The following is an 18,622-nucleotide window of genomic DNA, read 5'->3' on the forward strand; positions in this document are numbered from 1 at the left end:
TCAAATTCACTCTGATGCATTCAGAAGGTTACAAACAGTGCATCCAGAATTGAGGTGTACAGTAGCTGTAGAAATCCTGCCAGTTTTCCAGCCTGCGTACGTGACTGAAAATATCCAATATCACTGACATTTACTGATCACTAGGATATCAGGTCTACTACTAAAAAATATATATTTATGAGGGCAGGGGGAGCATCTGCTGACTGGATCCATTTCATAAAGACTTATTTCTGCTATACCATCCCTGTGAAATCCATTCTGGTCAATGATGTTTTTCCTGCTGAATTAGTTCTTACTAATATGTTGGCGGGCAGCAGTGACATTTGGCCAGCCAGGATGTGTCATCCATTACCAACCTGGAGGAACGATCGATTGCACAGACAGCTGCTCAATACTGTAAGTGGAGGGGAAGGAGGGAGGGAGCGAGGGACTCTTATGGATGTGCCATCTTTAGTTGAATGCTGCACTGTACTAGGCATGCATCGCTTTAAAGTCGAACTACTATAAAAACAAGATATACAGAAGGAAGGTGAAATACTGCACATCTCACATGTAAATCCCAGTAAATACCACATGTTTGAGGAATTTGTGCCTATCCTGGTGAATGTGGGGTCAGTTTACAAGTACAGCTAGAAGCAACCAGTACTGAAATCTTATTGCCCTCTTAATGGTCCTTAACCCCCACCCTGTGGGCCTTTTATTGAAAGGGGCAAGGATCATCAATAAACAGGTAAGTTATTGGCGAGCGAGGGAGAGAAAGAGACCTAGAAACCTGAAAGATCGATGCCAGTGTTCGATTGCTCTAGCACTAACCAACAGGACCCCTTGCTCTGTCACTTATTGGAGAGACTGATGCCTGCAGTATTTCTCTGTCCTCATGGGGACTGAAGCGATGTGGCTGGCAAGTACACTTCTATCCCCAGCAGCTGCATGATCGGAAGCCCTGGGCCCCGGATGAGTCCCCAAGAGGCCTCTACAAACTACCTGGCTCTAATATATAATAATGCCTTTCACTGCACCTCTGGGTCTAAGGAATAAACTGGGAAGAATAATCAGTTACGGCCTGTTAATCCCAATCATTCACCACTGGCTTTAGAAACACATTATTGCTAATAACAAGGTGGCCCAAGGGATGTGCCCTTTATTCCACTGTAGTTCTAAATTAACTAAAAAAAAAAAGTCAGTCACATTGCTCTGACTGGAGCTTCAGTGGAGTCTCTTCTGTGCATTTTTAGATCTGCCGCCAAATGGAACACACACACACACATACACACGCACGCACACATGCACATATGTGAAGCCTTTTAAGGGTCCATTTAACTTCCAAAAGGAATGGGGAAAAAAATGGAAGTGACCAACCCATTAGTCACAAAAAGCTGGTGCATCTGTTATTTCCCACTAACTAGACTCATCTAGCTCATCTTCAGCTATAAAACACAGAATTCGGAGGGAGAGCCCGGAGTTACAGCTGTCAGCAGGTCAAGTTTCCGAGCCTCTCCAGGTTTTTGCATTGTTCCTTGCTGAAAACAAATAAGATATGGGCAGGATGCCTGGTACATTCAGCCTTGATGAGTTTCTATAAAAGCAATAGTTAGTGCACATGGCAAATGATGATCAAAGCCTAGAATCACAAAAAACACACATAAGATGACCATAATATTAAACAGGTGAGGAATTAAATATTAACCATGTAATTTCTGTATCACACCAGATACAATGCTTAGCCACCATTCTATATTATTCTATTTATTTTTTTTAAATCCAGCCTCACAGACAGAATTTTTCATATATAGTACATTACTGTATGCCTTAGCTATTGCAAAGCAGAGGCACAGTATATAACTGCACTTCTGATTTGGTTCAGGCCGATCTGCAATATATGTGGAGGTTAAAAAGGGCAAGCAGGACCTTAAATCCTGCCTAACGGAGGGAGCAGCAGATGGCAGTGCCAGTGCTGCATCATCCAGGTCTGTGGTAAAGCCAGTGCAATGCCGTCACTATTGCCAAGGCAGCAGACAGCAACAACAGGCACGGGATTAAGCATTAGCGAGTCAGTGGGGATGGCAGCGCCTGGACAGAACGGTGCCACCCTGAACGCCACGAGCGAAACTTCAAAATGCCTTAACGAGGCAGATCGTGGGGTTCCCATACAGCTTCACAGTATTTGGGGGGGGAGGGGGGGGGGGCACCAGAATGCAATGTGTTCAGCTAAGCAAGAGAAAATCTGGATTCCATCTCTCAGCGCAGTCTTGCTGCTTTGTTGAATTAAGTATTGCAAAAGAAATACACATTATAGCGTGGTCCTAAGGTATAAGGTTCCTATAAATTCTCAGAGCAGCAACAGTATGTCGTGAGAATGTAGACAGCATGCTCCCGACACACTCACTTAACAGATTGCAATGCAGCGTAACTATGCCCAGAAAGAAATCCCACAGCTGGAATGAAACACTGCCCAGGCAGTTGGAAGCAGTGTTATGGTTAGACTTTAGCAGATGGGCAGTAGGGAATTCCCATGGTTCAGTGCTGCATGACCTGTGCCGCGGAACCCTCATGTCAAGCACAGATCTGAATGTAAACATTCTATCATAACTCCCAGTTGAGACTGTTGAATTTTTATATCCAATTCAGAACACCTGTACAATATAAAATGCATGCGATAGGTCGACAAAAAAAAGGATCTTTCTTGGGTAATAATTATCCAGTGGCCTGCAAGTACCTGAAATGTTGATGCAATCACTTAGTTTGGGTGGGATTAGACTCAAGTAGCTTGGATAAAGAGGGAGCTTCTTGATTAAGAGCTTCTGGAGTTTCCAAGATAAAACTTCAAGCTAGCAGGCCCATGTTTTAGCAGGTGCATTTACCACAGCAGAGCCCTCAGAGTCTCTTACCTCTGAGGATGGAGAGCTTGGCGCTGACCGTCACCTCTCCCTCTGAATTCTCTCCGATGCATTCGTAAATGTTTTCGTCCCGGGGCGTTCGTAAAGGCTGGATCCGAAGAACAGCCCCAGCCCCTTCATCAAATTCAATCGTCTGCAAAGCAAAACAACACACATTTCAAATGCTAAAGTTGGAATACTCTATGTTGTAATTGGGTTACGAGTTTTCTTTTTTTTTTTTTTTTTGTTTCCATCTTCCTAGGTAAGCATTGCAAAACCCAGAGAGGTGTGCTATAAAGCATTATCCATATGAACATGGTAATCTACAATAAATGCATTGGATAAACATGGAAAAGCATGGGAAAACTGCAAAATGACTGTGATAAACTTTGAAAAGGGTAAACAAGAAAGAAAATATATTTTGATAAAACTGTATGAAGGATATTCACCTCTCCCTGGATTGGTTTGGCTACTTTTAGACCTTTCTCTGACATTTCTCTTGAAGTGAGAATCTCATTCTACATGAACTTAATTGGAATTCAAAGGTGCACAGATGGGCACTGTACATTTAAAGTAATGTTTTCTTCACTGAATTGCAATAAAATTGCTTGCTTTAAAAAGCAATTAAACCCACCTGTTTACTTACGGCCCAACATTTATTTATCAGAAAACCACTTGAAGCTATTTTTCATTGTGTCAGAGGCCTGGGAGATTTTTCTTACTCCTGTTTGAAATTGAAAGCCAGTCGTGGGTTTGTTGTTTTCTAAATGCTGCGGCTGTTTTTTCGATGTTGGTCCAAACACATGCTTGAGTCTATTTAAATAGTTTAATTTCCTGATTTTAACAGCTACAAGCCATCTTAAACATGGAGGGCAAGATGTAATGTGTACAGTAGTGACAGTGAAGCTGTACTAATGCATTGGTAAACACTGAAAACCAAAAGTAGGTGTTAAAATGTATCCATTTCGGTATTCTCTAACTCCACAAAAGGATGTAAATTATGCACAATGCAACGTCCATGGCATGTCTTGTACACATTACAAATGTCTCTCTATGCTGCATCACGCAACATTAGCACAAAGCAGCACAATACAGGAGCCAGTATTTATACAACTATCCACATAAGTGGATATCTGTTATCTCTTTACCTCAATGCGTTGGGAGTTGACTTTCTTCCCTTTCTTGTTCCAGGTGACTCGTGGCTTGGGTTCGCCCGTTGCCTGGCAGACGAAGGAGGCAACCCCTCCGGAGACTCCAATCTGGTCAACGGGGACCTTGGTGAATCTGGGGGCAGCTGCGATGCGGGGAGAGCGAACAGGAGAGAACACAAAGTGGAATCATATGGCTTTCGTTATTGCACCTCTTAACCCTTTAAAAGTACAAGGGACACTTGTGTCCCACAAATGAAATGATGCAAACTTTCAAATTTTTTTGCAAATGAGACGCAAGAGAACAGGATTACTGACGGGTTGGAGCTGGTCATCCAAACGGTCAGTTTCCTCCTCGTGATACTTGAGTCGTTCTCAAATGTATTTTAAGAAGCCATTTGAGCAACCGCTCAATTCCTTGCATGCCTTAAGGGGTTAAAATATAAAAGAAGACATTTCTTGCTTGCTAACATATTCCCATTCAGTGGATTATGTTAAAACACTTGCGGCTCAATTGAAGCAATCCAAAAAATTAAAACAATTTTAAAAAGCTATATGGTGTTGTACACATCACAGTGATGGCAGCTGTGCAAGCAGTGACTTCGCAAAAGCTTATTTTGCAGCAGAAGATATTAATGCACAAAAATGTATAGATGATCAAACACCAACTCAGGTGTATCATTTATTAAATTTGTATGCAGACATGTGCACTATGTCCCATAGGGGATGTGACTGCGTGGTTATAGCTGCATGCAAATTGGAAATGTATTTATTTATATATATATATATATATATATATATATATATATATATATATATATATATATATATATATATATATATGACACACACACACACACACACACACACAATTGCAGATCCATTGCCAGCAATGGCAATCTATTTAAAACAGAAGGTGTACAGCCGTGGTATTGCTACAGCAGCACACGTATGTGTATGATATCATGCTGCTTTATCAATCTTTCTAGGCTGTGGTGTCTGTTTAAATGAAACATTTTTTCCAATCTTTATTCTTCCCTGGTTGTAATAGTGACCCTTGTTCTCCTGTCTGTTGAGCTGTTCTTTATTCCATTCACTGGCGTGAGATGAATAGGGCCTGCCACACAAAATAACCAGCAAATCGACAAAATAAAGCCCAAATTACAAGAACTACTAGCCTTAGACTACAGAAAATTAGACCTCTGTGTGTGTTTCAGAAAAAAAAACACCAAGTTTGTCTTTTCGGCACCACCTTAAAAAAAATAAAAATAAATAAAATCATTCAAAGCCTAGGGCTGTATTTTAAATCCAGCAGAGAACAGGAGCCCTGACCCTGGGCGATAACCATAACTTGAGTCCAATTTGTCTCTGACAGCACCAAGATGAATTCACCACTCTGGGGTGTTCTGGAGTTGTGGCCTCACGGCTCCCAGGGTAAAACAAGACCATTCCTCAAAGAAGGACTGGATTTGATGGTGGCCGTTTCAGGGGAGGCTTGTTAGACCAGCAAATCAGTCCACAGATGTCTGCAACTTCTACCATTATATCCCCATCACTGCTCATTTGATCAAAACTGAATTTCTAAAAAGCTGCCAAAATGATGGTGCAATAGCTAGACAAGCAGGGACCTAAAACTAGATTTTCAAATTTTTCATGCTTGGTCTGGACAGTCCATGAATTCTTCATTCTCTATGCTGGGCGTCAGGAGGTCTCAACCTTCAGTGTGGATTTTCCCTTGCTTTAGGTTACAAATTAATATTTTACTGGGTATTTGGCAGGGTTACCAGAATTTCAGAGTGAAAAAACTAGGCCTTTTTTCTTTTTTTCTTAGCAATGATGAAGCCAGTAAAATAGCTGTATAATAACACAGTCATCGGGTGTATTTCTTGTATGCTTGCAAGTATTCTGTGGCTGCCTCTAATCAAGTTCAGAGTGGATTTCTTGCGCACTGTCAACTAGAGATAGCTACTGAACCCTTAGAAACACACAATAAAACAATTCACTGTTTTCTTTCTATTACCACCTGACCAAAACATGTTAAATATACAAAAAAAATGGTTAGAAAAATAGATCAGCTTTTACCATTTACACACACACACAATATATAATATAAGCAGTCCTAAAATGTAAATACAATAGCAAAACTGGGACAATTTAATCTACAAATCATTTAACTTGACAAACACTCTTTCCGTGAATAAAGAGACAGGGAATTTCAGTATTAGAACCCGTAACACAGATTTCCTACAGTGTTCACTTTTTTCTCCTGATCAGGGAAATTTGCATTTTTATTTTTGAAAAGTATTTTTCACCCGACTATGAGATGGATGTTTTTTTTTTTTTTTTTTTTTTTTTAAAAGAACTGTAGCAAATAACTTTTTTTTTCCCACTATGTGCTGGTAATGGACAGAAGGGCCCCATTATACAGAATATTAATAGGTGATGACATGAAATAGGAGCCATCAAATCATCAAATAGTTTCATAGATGGGGAAAAAAAATCCACTCGTCATCAATCTAGTTTAAAATAGACGTCTTTCAAAAGCTTTTGCAGCACATTCAAGAGGGAGAAAACGAAAGTAATGCTGTGGTATTTTAATGCCGCTGCTTCGCTTCGTGTTTTATTCATTACTATGCCAATTAAACCTTAAACAAAATAGATACTGTCACTGGGTATAATTTTCCAAAGAGATGTTCATTCACGAAACAGGGAGCTCACTACTGTACTATGCCAAGAGCAGAAAGAAAAGTGAATATGCTTCTAGAGGCTGAGATTTTATATATATATTTTAATTATCCACCTGGAAAAAAAAAAAAGTTTTGACACAAGCAAGCTTGTATTGTGCGACTTACAAACAACACAAACAAAAACAGCTGTTGTGTACCTGCCTTGGCAGATATCCTCCTTTCCACAAGTTTATACAAAAAATAAAATAAAACAACAACACTGCCGTATCGTGAATCACTCGCCATCTGTTCCTGTGATCATACTGCTGATTAGGTCTGAAAACACTGAGAGAGCTCTCACTCTCTCGCTCCCACTCCCTCTCTCTTTGCGTTCTCTTGTTTTCTGTCTCTATTTCCTCTCCTTATCTTCCTTTTATTCCTGTTTTTCCCATCTCTATTCCTCTTTTGCTCCTGCAGTTTTTCTCAAAAGTCAAGTTGAACCAGTGTTCTGTTACCCATACACTGTGGCTCATCAAGCTGGTGGTAAAGCCTGGAATGGGTGAAATTGCTATGGAGCAGGAATCTTATTTCCATCTCTGCATACTTAAATACATATTCTCCCATCTCTCTTTTCATCTCCCTTCACTTCAGTACAGTATCTTCCCTTCTTGAACCTGGCAGGGCCTTATCGCTCAAACAGGGCCCAGAGCGAGGGCCTCAGTCTGAGAGGGTGGGAGTCTCTAGGGCCTGCTCTGTCGCTATGGAAACAGCTCTACCTCTCTTCCCAGGCCTAGCTGCCTGCTAATCTACTGCTGTGCTGAGTCTCGACAGGAGACAAAAAAAAAAAAAAAAAAAAAAAAAAAGGAAAAATCAAAGTGAAATCTCAATGGAAAATCTCAGGGTATTAGTTCTCTTAGACCGTGTGTGTAATGTGTTTTTTTTTTTTTTTTTTTTAAGGCGAAACATCGAAAAAAACAAATAAAAGAAAATGTAAGGAGCCAACTCCATGGAGGCCCCTTGCCTGTCAGCTCTCGCAATAGAGTGGTTTAGGAATGTTTCAATGCAGGCAAGTCAAGCAGCCAAGCGCACTGAACAGGAAACGGTACAATGTGTAAATGCCAAAATGAAAGAAGACCTCTCCCCTTTAACTCTCAAACTTTTTCTGACACAGTTCAGAACACAGTGCTGAAAATCGGTGCATAAGGACATGTATCCTCTCAATGCAGTACTGCAATTATAAACCAAACCCAGATTATTCACTGTAAGTCAAACAATGCTGTTGTTAGGAGAGTCCCTTAAAACACAGTGTGGAACGTATAGGGGAAAACTACTATTGCAAATCAAAATCAACTACCATGCAAAATAGAATGACATACAACTAATAGAAGGATATTACTAATGCTTGTTTCACACTATACATTATATAAAAAAATATGCATTATTGTATTCCATGTTTTTATATTTATTATTTATTTCTATATTATTGAGTTGAGTTGCAGTTTCATTTTAATATATGCATTTTTCTGGGTCTAAAAAAAAAATAATAATTTAAAAAATCTCCTAGATTTGCAAAAACTAAGGCACCATGAATATTGCCTGCCGCTGCATTTCAAGCCTAGGCTAATAACACACTTGACTGACAATTTTATTTGCAAATGAAGTAGGACTCTGCCCGACAGTGAGGCAAGCAGAGCGACTGCCGTGACAACGCGGTCCCTGAAGGGCTGAGGCAAGGGCAGGCTGGGGAGGGGGTGGGATTGATAGGGTCCCTCCTTTCTGCTTGAATGAAAAGCGCTTGATAAGGACGCCTGGGACGTGGGAGTGCAGAGAACAAACAGTCAGGGAAGAGGAGTCAGAGCAAGGTGAACCTGGGTTCAAATTCCAGTTCAGATACTCGCTCTCTCACTTTGTACCAGTGCTTCACTTATATCGTTTTACCAAACCCTCGCCCAGTACAGATCCAAATTCGGGCACACTGTGTTAAGAGTAGGAGAGCACCCTATTGTAAGCAATGTCAATATATTCTGTCTACAAGATATCCCACACGAATACTCCATCTACACAAGGCCGGGCAAACATGCCAACTCATGCTATGTGCTAATTATAATGTGCGCTTGTGTCTGTGTGTGCAGGGTTATAGCTATTGGTGGTGTGACCTTGTGTGTTTTTCTATGGTTAGTAAGTGCAATGTGACATATAAAGGAGGAGGGGGGGGGCTGGATTTGACAGTTTTTTTGTACAGGTTCACCTTGGCTTTATTAATCACTTTTGAGAAAAATAAATGTGCTGTCCATCTGGTCACAGGAAGGCTGACGTTGAGAAAAACTTGGATGGGAATCAGCTGTACTGGGGTTCAAAAAATGAACACTGGTTGTGCCACTTGGAGGGGGGGGGGGGGTCATTCAATCTTAAGATAAGCTTGTTTCTGGTTAGATACAAATCCATTTGACCTGCATACACCCAGCATAAAAAACTCATGTTATTGTGCATGTTTTAAGGGAATACAAATATTATTGTGTGTTAGTGTGTGTGTTATAAGTGAGTGTATGTTTTATGTGTGTGATTTTATATACTCTGTTAATACTCTTTCACATTAAAAAGTCCAAGGCTTTAACAAAAACATTTGATTTTGATGAAGGTACACTCCTAGCAATGTCACTGCAGGGGGGGGGGGGGGGGGGGGGGGTCAAATTAGAGCGCCATGCAACAGCTAAACAGCAATGCATTTATTTACAGGGTATATTATTCACGAAAATAAAAGGCTCCCTTTCAGTGAGGTCTTAGCTGAGTGGCAGGTGATGAAGAGAGGAGAGGAAGGGGAAAACAATGGTGTTCTGACACTTTAAAAATAAGCCAGAAATAGTGACGTCTACTGGAATGAAGTGGGACTGCACTGTACCCATTGGAATTGTCAAAACCCAAACATTTCCAACCTCCCCCAGTATTTAAATATTTAACCCCTTAATCTCCGCCAATATAATGTGTAAAGCCTCTAAACCAAGGTAGCCTGTCGCTTTTGTAACCTTACAATGTACTGTTATTCCCTGCCTGCGTAGTACAAGTGCTGGTTAGCCCTTGTAAAAGTTTTCTGCGGGCTACCATTGTAAAAGCAAGGCGACATTTAAAAGCATGGGATAAACGTGGCAAACTGCAAAGCTACTTTTTTTTAAATTTAGGAATTAAAAGTCTAGCATTGTTCAGTTTGGGGGCTGGGGTTCAAAAACAAGGAGATCCCTTTAAAAAAGAAAGAGATTGAAAAACGACCCTCCCTCCCCCCTCCCCTCGAGGGTCCTGGAACATTCGTTTGGCAGCTTCAAAGGAAAATTAATTATTGAAATTGCTTCCTCCACTTTCAGCCAGAGTCAGTTATGATTGGAGGACTAAAAAAAAAAAAAAAAAAAAAAAAACATGAGGCTGTGATTTGTGTTTTAAATAAATTATAACTACAGAGGTCGGCCAGAAATAGGAATAATTGTTCATGAGCAACAACATTCTGTATTATTTATTTACATTACACTTTTTGGACGGTCTCCCTTTCCGACCGCCACAATCCAATGAAACGTTCCTCTATTACGTCTGGAATGTTGGCATCTAAATTAGAAGTATTTTTGAAAGGGCTGGTCCCTCCTTAAAGACGGAGCTCTCCTCCTGAGGCTGGTCAGGAGATAAACTGTCTTTCCATAAATAGCAGATGGAACGGGTCAGGGCTGGGTTACACTGCAAACCACGGAAGGTAATCACACGCTTCCCGGGCTGTGGTGAGGAAGGAGTAGGGCACACACCCTGGCTGCTTGGCAATGGAATACTGTGGGATAGTTTTGGGAACACACTATGCTTTTTGTTTTTCTTGATCTGTAGTGTTAGTCCTAGAATCTTCTTGACCACTGTTTGGAACCACCTCCTCCTAAGCAGTGTGTGGCAGCCCCCTGTGCAGAACTTAATTCCAGGGTTTACCCATCTTGATAAGGGGGCGAGTCTACTTTAAACAGAAATACTGGTCTGTGTCACAGGAGTTGAAAGCCATTTCTCTGTGTGGAGCTGTGGATAAGGTGACTTTGCTCCCTCGTACCCACCACCCCCCTCCCCGACACTTCAATCCTGGAAATGAGCGAATGTGTTTTAACTTCAATTAGCGGAGTGATTGCAGGGCTCTCCACTGCAGCCCCAGCTTTATTACTGGGATGATTTATTCAGCTTTTTATTTTTTATTTTATTCTGATTAAAAATGTCTCTCCTATGGGTTTTGATTTATGAGAAGGAACGCTAGAACTAGAATGACATCATTCTTTTGGTTCTTTGCGATCTGGGATTCAGTTAATTGAGGTGACACGAATTTTTAATTTCCTGTTCTCCAGCGGGAGGGGGGGGGGGAGGGAGGTGAGCTTGTGAAATACACCTTGTTAAGGGAGTGATAAAAAGGGTAAACAAAAACAGCTTGGTCTAGTGTAGAGTGAATCTGGGGAATGCATTTAGGAAAGACCTTTTTGAGAGACTTTTAGAACAGACACAGTAAACAGATGAATAGATATGGACTGAGACACGAATTGGCTAAACGGTCGCACGCACGCATGCAAATATAGACACTGGCAAATAAACAGATGGATATAAAAGATCTGCCGTAGATATTTAAACACACATTCATAAATACAATGCACTGCCTGGCCAGGAAGATAAATGTCTGGACAGATAAATGCACTGATAAAAGACCCACAACGACCAATCCTCAACGCCCCGGCCAAAAGACAAGAGTGAACGAGAGTGCAACCTTTCTACACGGCAACCTCTGGAGCGGTTTGAAAGCTCCAGCCTTTTTAGAAGCATGTTACATTTTAGATAAATGCTTCCCTTACTGTCTTGATACCTTTAAAAGGAGTTCAAACAAACAAACAAACAAAAAAAACCCTGTCTAGCCGAGACATGTTTTTGCTTTGTTTCTTGTAACCTGACCGGCTTGTTTGCATTGGTTGTCATCTGAATTTGTGGGATTTTTTTGTATTACATGCCACCTTCTTGATCAGGTCTCTCTTGAAAAAGAGATTTTGATCTCAACAAGACTTTCCTAGTTAAATAAAGGTTCAATAAAATCAGTCTCAAGCTTTCTTCACCTCTGTCTTTTTACCTAGACCGTTTGTTTACATTTTCCAACTTATTTGCATCGCTTTCCCTTTTTTGCTGAAGCATCTACAATCTGTGTTGTATCTCAGGAAGCAAATGGAAACTCACATTGAGAATCACAGCCAATCAGGAGCAGGGACAGTAGAGCCACCAATAGGATGAGGGCTGACATCCTTGGAGAGTGATTTGGCAGCATGCTTGGCGGTGACCTTTGACCTGGCCGGACAGCCAAGGCTCCACGATGGAGAGTCGATTTGGCTTCAAAGAGGACGTCTTGGCAAACTGCAAAAGAATAAAAGAAAAACATAAGTCGGGACATGTGCAATTGTTGTGCGATTTCCCAATGCTGACAAAGCCATGACCTGCTAATGGTTCTGCCAAGGTTAGGTAATGCTTTTTTTTAAGCTTATGTAAACAGGCCTAGATATTGCAGCGTTCCTCCTTTTTATACTGGCAATAAAATCAATTTCCATGAACGTTACTGAGACGAGAACCTCCGCAAGTTACAATCGCACACAACTTAAACACAATGCAAAACCGATATAGAAAGAGGGCAACAAAGCTTCAACCCTGTTATATCCCTTTTAAACTGAATAGGGCCAGCAACCCAGAGGATGGGTGTTGATATAAACGAAATAATGGCTTGCTAATCCAGACTCCTTACTCCTAACTCAATCTTCCACATTCCTATGAATTTTGTATTCAGAATTTCACAAGTCAGCTCTAATCACCACTCTCACGCCTTGACACCCAGGCTGTTTAATCGGGCAATTTTCATGCATTATTAATAATACCACATTTGATTTGAAAGCCACAAGGAAATAAAGCATGTTGCGTGGGTGGAGGAGTGTGGGATTTAGCCAGCCAATAGCTTTACAGCAAATGGGAGCATTGTAATCCTTGAACCTACAACCTCTGACACAGCCCAGAATCGCTCAGCCAACTTTTTCAACACACTTCTCTGGCTTAGTTTATTCATCTTATGATTGAGTGTTTAAAGTTATGAATGGCAGATTAATTACGGTATCATTTTCAGACTTAGCAAAGCATGCATTTTGTACTGTACAGTATACACCGTTGAAAAAGCACACAATATAAAGGCTATTCAAGATTGATGCACGGAAAAGGATAGTAAAGCAAAGGGAAGTGTGACAAAATCACAGTAAACGACTTTAAATACATAATATAAGCAAAATTACTTTGCTATGGTACTCTTTTTAAGGACTGCATGAGTCTGGTTTTACAGACCTGTTCAGTGTTGTGTGCATAGCGTGTTGTTCACCAGAAACAGGCGAAACAACTGCTATGCACATCAAGCCTTGTGAACTAAGCCAAATTTGAACCCAGATCCAGGTGGCATCTCGCCTAAAATGATGGGCATTTAAAGACTAAATTTTAAAGGAGAGCTGCAAGTTCGGTCTTTCTCTACAGTAACAGACAAGCACCCACCCTCTGTGAGCCAACCCCACGACAGTATGACCTTCCCTTCCCCTCATCTCTAAAATCTCTCTCTCTCGCTCGCTCTCTCTCAGGCAGTAGCTGGAGCTGGAAATTAACAGGTTATCATATCAATGTCGTCAGCCTAATGCTGTGTCCGCTTGGATGGCGGGGAATTCTCACTGATTGGTACATTAGTGGAGGGTTAAGTTGCAGGAACATACCCCACGCTGCACGCTGGACAAAAGCAGCCAGACAGCCCGTCTCGCATATAGGGTTGTGTAGCTGCTTAGACAGTTCACATCCCCCCATTATCCACCCCTAAACCACACAGCTGAAGCAGATTCACAAACACAGCGCTTTAAATACTTCCAAAACTGGGACTAATGCACACAGCTGACAATTACAGGTTGGCCAGGATACAGTGTTTTTAATGGTCCTTTTTTGCTGTAAAACAGGACAACTGGCCCGTTTAGAGTCTGAGGGTATTAGGGTATAACTGTGTAAGGCTGCAGTTCAGTTTAATGCCATACCCAAACGAAAAACAGCACAGCCAGTACCCCCCACCAGCTTCCAGCTGGGTCTTTTCTTTGTCGTAAAAGTAGGAGTGATGTCTGCTACCAACTACAACCCTACTGTCACCTGCACTGATGATGAAGAAGAATGTTTATTCAGTGGCAAATCATTCGGAAAGCAAAAACATTATGGCACTGGTATACTGTACCCGAATGATGTTCTACATAATAAAGGTATATATTAGTACAGATAATAGATTTATAAATGACGATATTTGTGGAGGTTATTGAATCAAGTACCAGAATTAGCTAATAAGAGCTACTGAACTCACAATCCGAGCTAGCATGGCCGTAGGCATTTTTAAAGAATAGAGATAGAATCTTTCCAATGAAGACGTTATTACAATGCCACTCACTTAGACCAACGGCATCAATGGGAAATTTCATTACCTTTCAATCACATCAATTCTGTTTATTCAACAGGGAGTGTAACTAGGTCAGCAAGCTTAGTGCAACGTAGTTCTTTTGAGCCCTACATGAAATATGCACATTGAGGCTCATGCATAGAAACTGCTATTTATTCATTTAATTCAGCAAAACACATTGCAGACTAAAAAAAATCTAAACGTGCACTCGTCTGGCAGTTTCCTTACAAATGCACGTGGGAATGTAGGAACGATCGGATTACAGGTAATAGCTTATGAAATGTGTAAAGCTAGGAATGAATAATTCCAATGGTTAGGGAAAGATGCAAGGAGCACACAGACTATGGGTGCCCAGGTGGCATCATCTGGGCTTGTTTTTCTCCTAAACAATGAAACAGTGACAGCACACAGACCGTGTTGTTCCCAGACACAGTGAAAGAGGCATTGTGACTGGCGCTGAAGGGGCTACACATGAGCTCACTGCTGAGGTCTGTGCCACACGGGCGGCCCATGAAGCCCTGCAATGTTAGCCACTGATTTAATTTTATTCAGAGGGGAGTGCCAAGACTGGACGGCCTGCCACTAGGGTGGAGTAGGGTAAAGGGGAAGAGAAAAAGTGCAAGCTTTCTTCCATCTTAAGCCAGCTCTTTCTTTGAGTACTAGAGTTTGGCCACAGTTCAGATCAGGGGAGGGATGTCAGGAAGCTAGGAATGCTTGTTAAAGGCATGAGCTAAAATAGCACCCACTGCCAATTTTCACAGCCATTTCCATGAACTAATTTCTTGATGTCGATTTTAAGAACAGGCAACAGGTTTTGACTGCAATGGATCAACACTGAGGGCCAATGGTAGCACAAGGGCAGCTTCAACAGTATGAGCCCCTAGTAGAACAGTAGCTTTGTGGCAACCTTTCTATTGACAAATGGATTGACCACTACCGGTGTTCCAAACCCAATGTGTTGGTAATGTTGTGGTCTGCTATTGATTTTGCTAATGAACAGTGTTGGCATAGTAATGGTAGCCCAATAGAATTTTCTGTCGCCAGTGCCAGAGAGAGAGAGAGAGAGACTGGTTTAATATAGAAGGGGTCTTCCTCCCCACAGCTGAGTTTGCAAGCTGATTGCTTGGCTGTCATCTGGAACACACAGCAGGCTTTAGTTCACTCCATATGGCAAATCAGAAAGCCAGCATACCGGCGAGTGCTGTGAGAGAGGCAGGCTCGTTTGATTTGGGAGCCGGTGTGTACTGTGAGGTCGGTGCTGTTTGTCTGAGAGCACAGGCAGGTAAAAAGCCACAGCCAGGGAGCAATGGCCTCAGTGCGGCGTTTTCTATACAGTAGGTGTTTGTTTTGGAGAGGCCCTCTTTCACAGGGGCCTGCCACCGAGGGGATTCGGGAAGTAAAAATTCAGGAAACGCCACTCTCTTTAACCCTGCAAACTTGTCAATTTCGGTCGCTGTCCTCGCACACTGCTACTGTAAGTGATTTGAAAATATTCTTGCCCTAAGCAAACATCTCAAATACAAGACATTCAGGACCCCATGCCTTCCTTCTACACTACACTAGACTAGCTCCTTTAAAACCCTTGTTATTAACACACTGTGATGCAGCACTTATTCAATTCAGCCTGTTTTATTGTTGATTTTCACTGCCAGACAATTACAAAATGTGTGTGTGTGTGATAGTGAGAGCGATTGTGATTAGAGGAAGAAGAGATTTTGAGAGGAATGCAGTTTTTCTCTCTCTACTCAAATGCCTTGAATGACAAATTACGGTTGCCTGGAAATCTGCAAGCCCTGTGATTGGCTACAGGTCAAGAGGGAAGGCTGAAGGGTTAAAGTCATTTTAAATTGCCCAGGAAGCTTACAAATGCAAAAAACAGGGGGGGGGGGGGCATAGGGGAAGCTTGCTTTACTATATCTACACAATGGAAGCCAGCTGTGAGAGTCTGGCAACCTGGCAACATGCAAACTGGTGACTGCAAAACAAAACTGCCAAGACCAGACACGTCTCTTCTCTACACCACTGAGTTAGACTGGAGCTGTGGCTCACACCTTTATCTTCTTGGGGTCTATACACTGCAGGCTTTATAGAGGCATAAAATATAGTTTTTAAAAAAAGAATTAACAAATATAGCTTCATAAAGATGAACGAAACCTGCCAAAATAATGTTACATTAACATATTGAGTTGCATGCTGCTTTGTAGTTTTCTCATATATTTAACGAAAAACCGACAATTAAAAAAATGTGACATTCTGAAATTCAACATGAAATACCTTACTACTATTATGGCTTCCGGTATACTTTTGAGATACCATTTTGTAGTTTCTTAGATTACATGATGCTAAATACAAGATCTAAAATTAACATATATAATGTTTCAAGCCTAAAATTCTAGGTGATGCAAAAAACCTTTGGTCATAGCTGTACCCGGAGGCTCAGACGTGATGAGGTACTGAAATCGTTCTGGTTGATTACTTTATTTGATTGCCAGCTAGAATTCACTTACGATTTTAAATTAAGCCAAGCCTTTTTAAAATTGTTTTATAGATATATTACAAAATATCAGGAGCCTAAAATAGCATTAGCAATTATCTCAGCACTGAACAGATTTATTACAGAGGCAAGCTACCCAGCAAGTCAGGTGGGTCTGGACGGCCTTAAATGAATTACCTGCTGAACGATATTTCAGTGCCGTGTATCCACAGCCCCTAGGAGCACTAAAACAACGAACATTTCAGAACAGGTAAGCAGACAGATGGAGATTCCGAAACAGGTGGGCAACACACCCCTTACTGGTGTCCCAGTAAAGAGCCAGGTCTGGCCAGTGTTCATGTCCATGTGAAGACAGGCTCTTCCCAACACAAATGGGACTGCCTATAAATAAAAAAATAAAAAAACCCTGGGACCAGTGGGGATCTATAAATAGGTCTGCTTGTGTTGTACACCAGGACTGAAGAGGCACTCTTTGAACTCTGGATCAGATACACGAAGTTAACATGTTTTGAAATGGTGGTCTCTCTCTCTCGCTCTCAAACACACACACACAAAGCCTGGCACACACACTCTCACATGCACACTCTGACAGAATACAGTTGCCACGCACATGGGCATCCAACACACGCAGGATAAACCATGGGATCTTATTTTGCTCCAATGCCAAAAAAAAAAAAAAAAAACGTATTCAAAACCCGGGGGCCCTACATAAACAATCAAGAAACATTATTTGTTTAAAAGCATTTATACCACGGTGCTAGACGGCATTGATTTTCAAACAGGAGATACAAACAGCCTACTGTATAATGTATGAAAGATCCAGATTTGTTGCAGGCAGGAACATTTCAATTAACAACAATGATTGCTTTATTATTTAATCCCACTTGTTAAACCTTCAGTAAAAAACATAAATCAGGCTTTCACTGTACAAAACAAAAATGCATTTCTAGTGCCCACACAGAGTCACAAGTGATGTTGGTATGCAAAAGCAGACCGATATACATGCACACATGCACGCCCCACCTGGCTTCATGTATTTAAAGCAGGCAGGTTGTAGGTGACAAAGCTGGGAAGCTGGAAGATTTGAGATGCCATTAACGGACACTTCTCTGAATTCCACTGCAGGCACAGGGAGCTTCAGCTGGATTTATTCAGGTGTTCCCTGTCAACGGCCGTGTTTTAACTAAACGACATTCCTGTGTTCAAAGCAATTCAAGTGTGCTGTAACCGTCACTGTACCATGAACAGCAAGTCTTTCTGTCTTTCAGTTTGTTAACTTGGAGTGAAACAGGAGACGGAGCAACAACACAGAAAGCTTCTGCAATAGACGTTCCAGTCCAGTTGGGATTACATATCAATATTATTTCCCCATCAGCAAAGTGGAAGACATCCAAGTCTTCACAAACTATTTTACAATAGTATAATTTAAGACTTCACACAAAAGTTTAATCTTCCTCCAGGCAGAAAGTTGTTGAGTGGATGTGTCATGGAAGTTTTCAAATAAAACTAGAGAATTTAATTTTCAGTCAAACAGGACCGCAAACCAACCTCTTGTAATTCCACCTGGGATGAGCAGACTACGCTTTTACTTATTTGAGTTATTGAAAGCGTTTGCAGCGGTCTGGTCCAAAAAATTGTAATCTAAAATTCCCCCATAAACAGAACAGTTGTTCAGTCTCAATGAGAGTGAGCAGTTTCTGATCAAACGCGAGATGCAAAGTTCTGTCAGATAAGAGTGCGAAGAGTTCAATGGCAGCTTCCGTCCCCCCCCCCCCCCCCCGAGTTCCCGTGTCCCCGCTATCCGGCAGTCTCAGGGTGGATCCATTTTCAGATATTCCTGGCTGACCTGGGACCTGCAGGAATGGCATTCCGGAAAAAGCAGGGATTGAATGACTTCCTGTTTGGCATTCTCCGTTTTTGGAAAGGGGGAAGGGCCAGCAAGATGA

General features: G+C 41.5%; 1 protein-coding gene across 21 annotated transcripts in view; it reads right to left on the reverse strand.

The window, feature by feature from the left end:
* LOC121300694 (receptor-type tyrosine-protein phosphatase S-like) overlaps positions 1-18,622 on the reverse strand; it is a 139,987-nt gene that overhangs the window by 81,633 nt on the left and 39,732 nt on the right. For all 21 annotated transcript variants that reach the window (XM_041229381.1, XM_041229370.1, XM_041229375.1 and 18 more), the window contains exons 2-4: positions 11,914-12,087; positions 4,025-4,170; positions 2,889-3,030 (exon numbers count right to left, since the gene is read on the reverse strand). In XM_041229381.1, the coding sequence (XP_041085315.1) occupies positions 2,889-3,030; positions 4,025-4,170; positions 11,914-12,001 (376 nt within the window). In that variant the 5' untranslated portion in view covers positions 12,002-12,087. The remainder of the gene's footprint in view (positions 1-2,888; positions 3,031-4,024; positions 4,171-11,913; positions 12,088-18,622) is intronic.

Source organism: Polyodon spathula, chromosome 26, assembly GCF_017654505.1.
Source record: "Polyodon spathula isolate WHYD16114869_AA chromosome 26, ASM1765450v1, whole genome shotgun sequence".
In the NCBI taxonomy this organism is placed as follows: Eukaryota; Metazoa; Chordata; class Actinopteri; order Acipenseriformes; family Polyodontidae; genus Polyodon; species Polyodon spathula.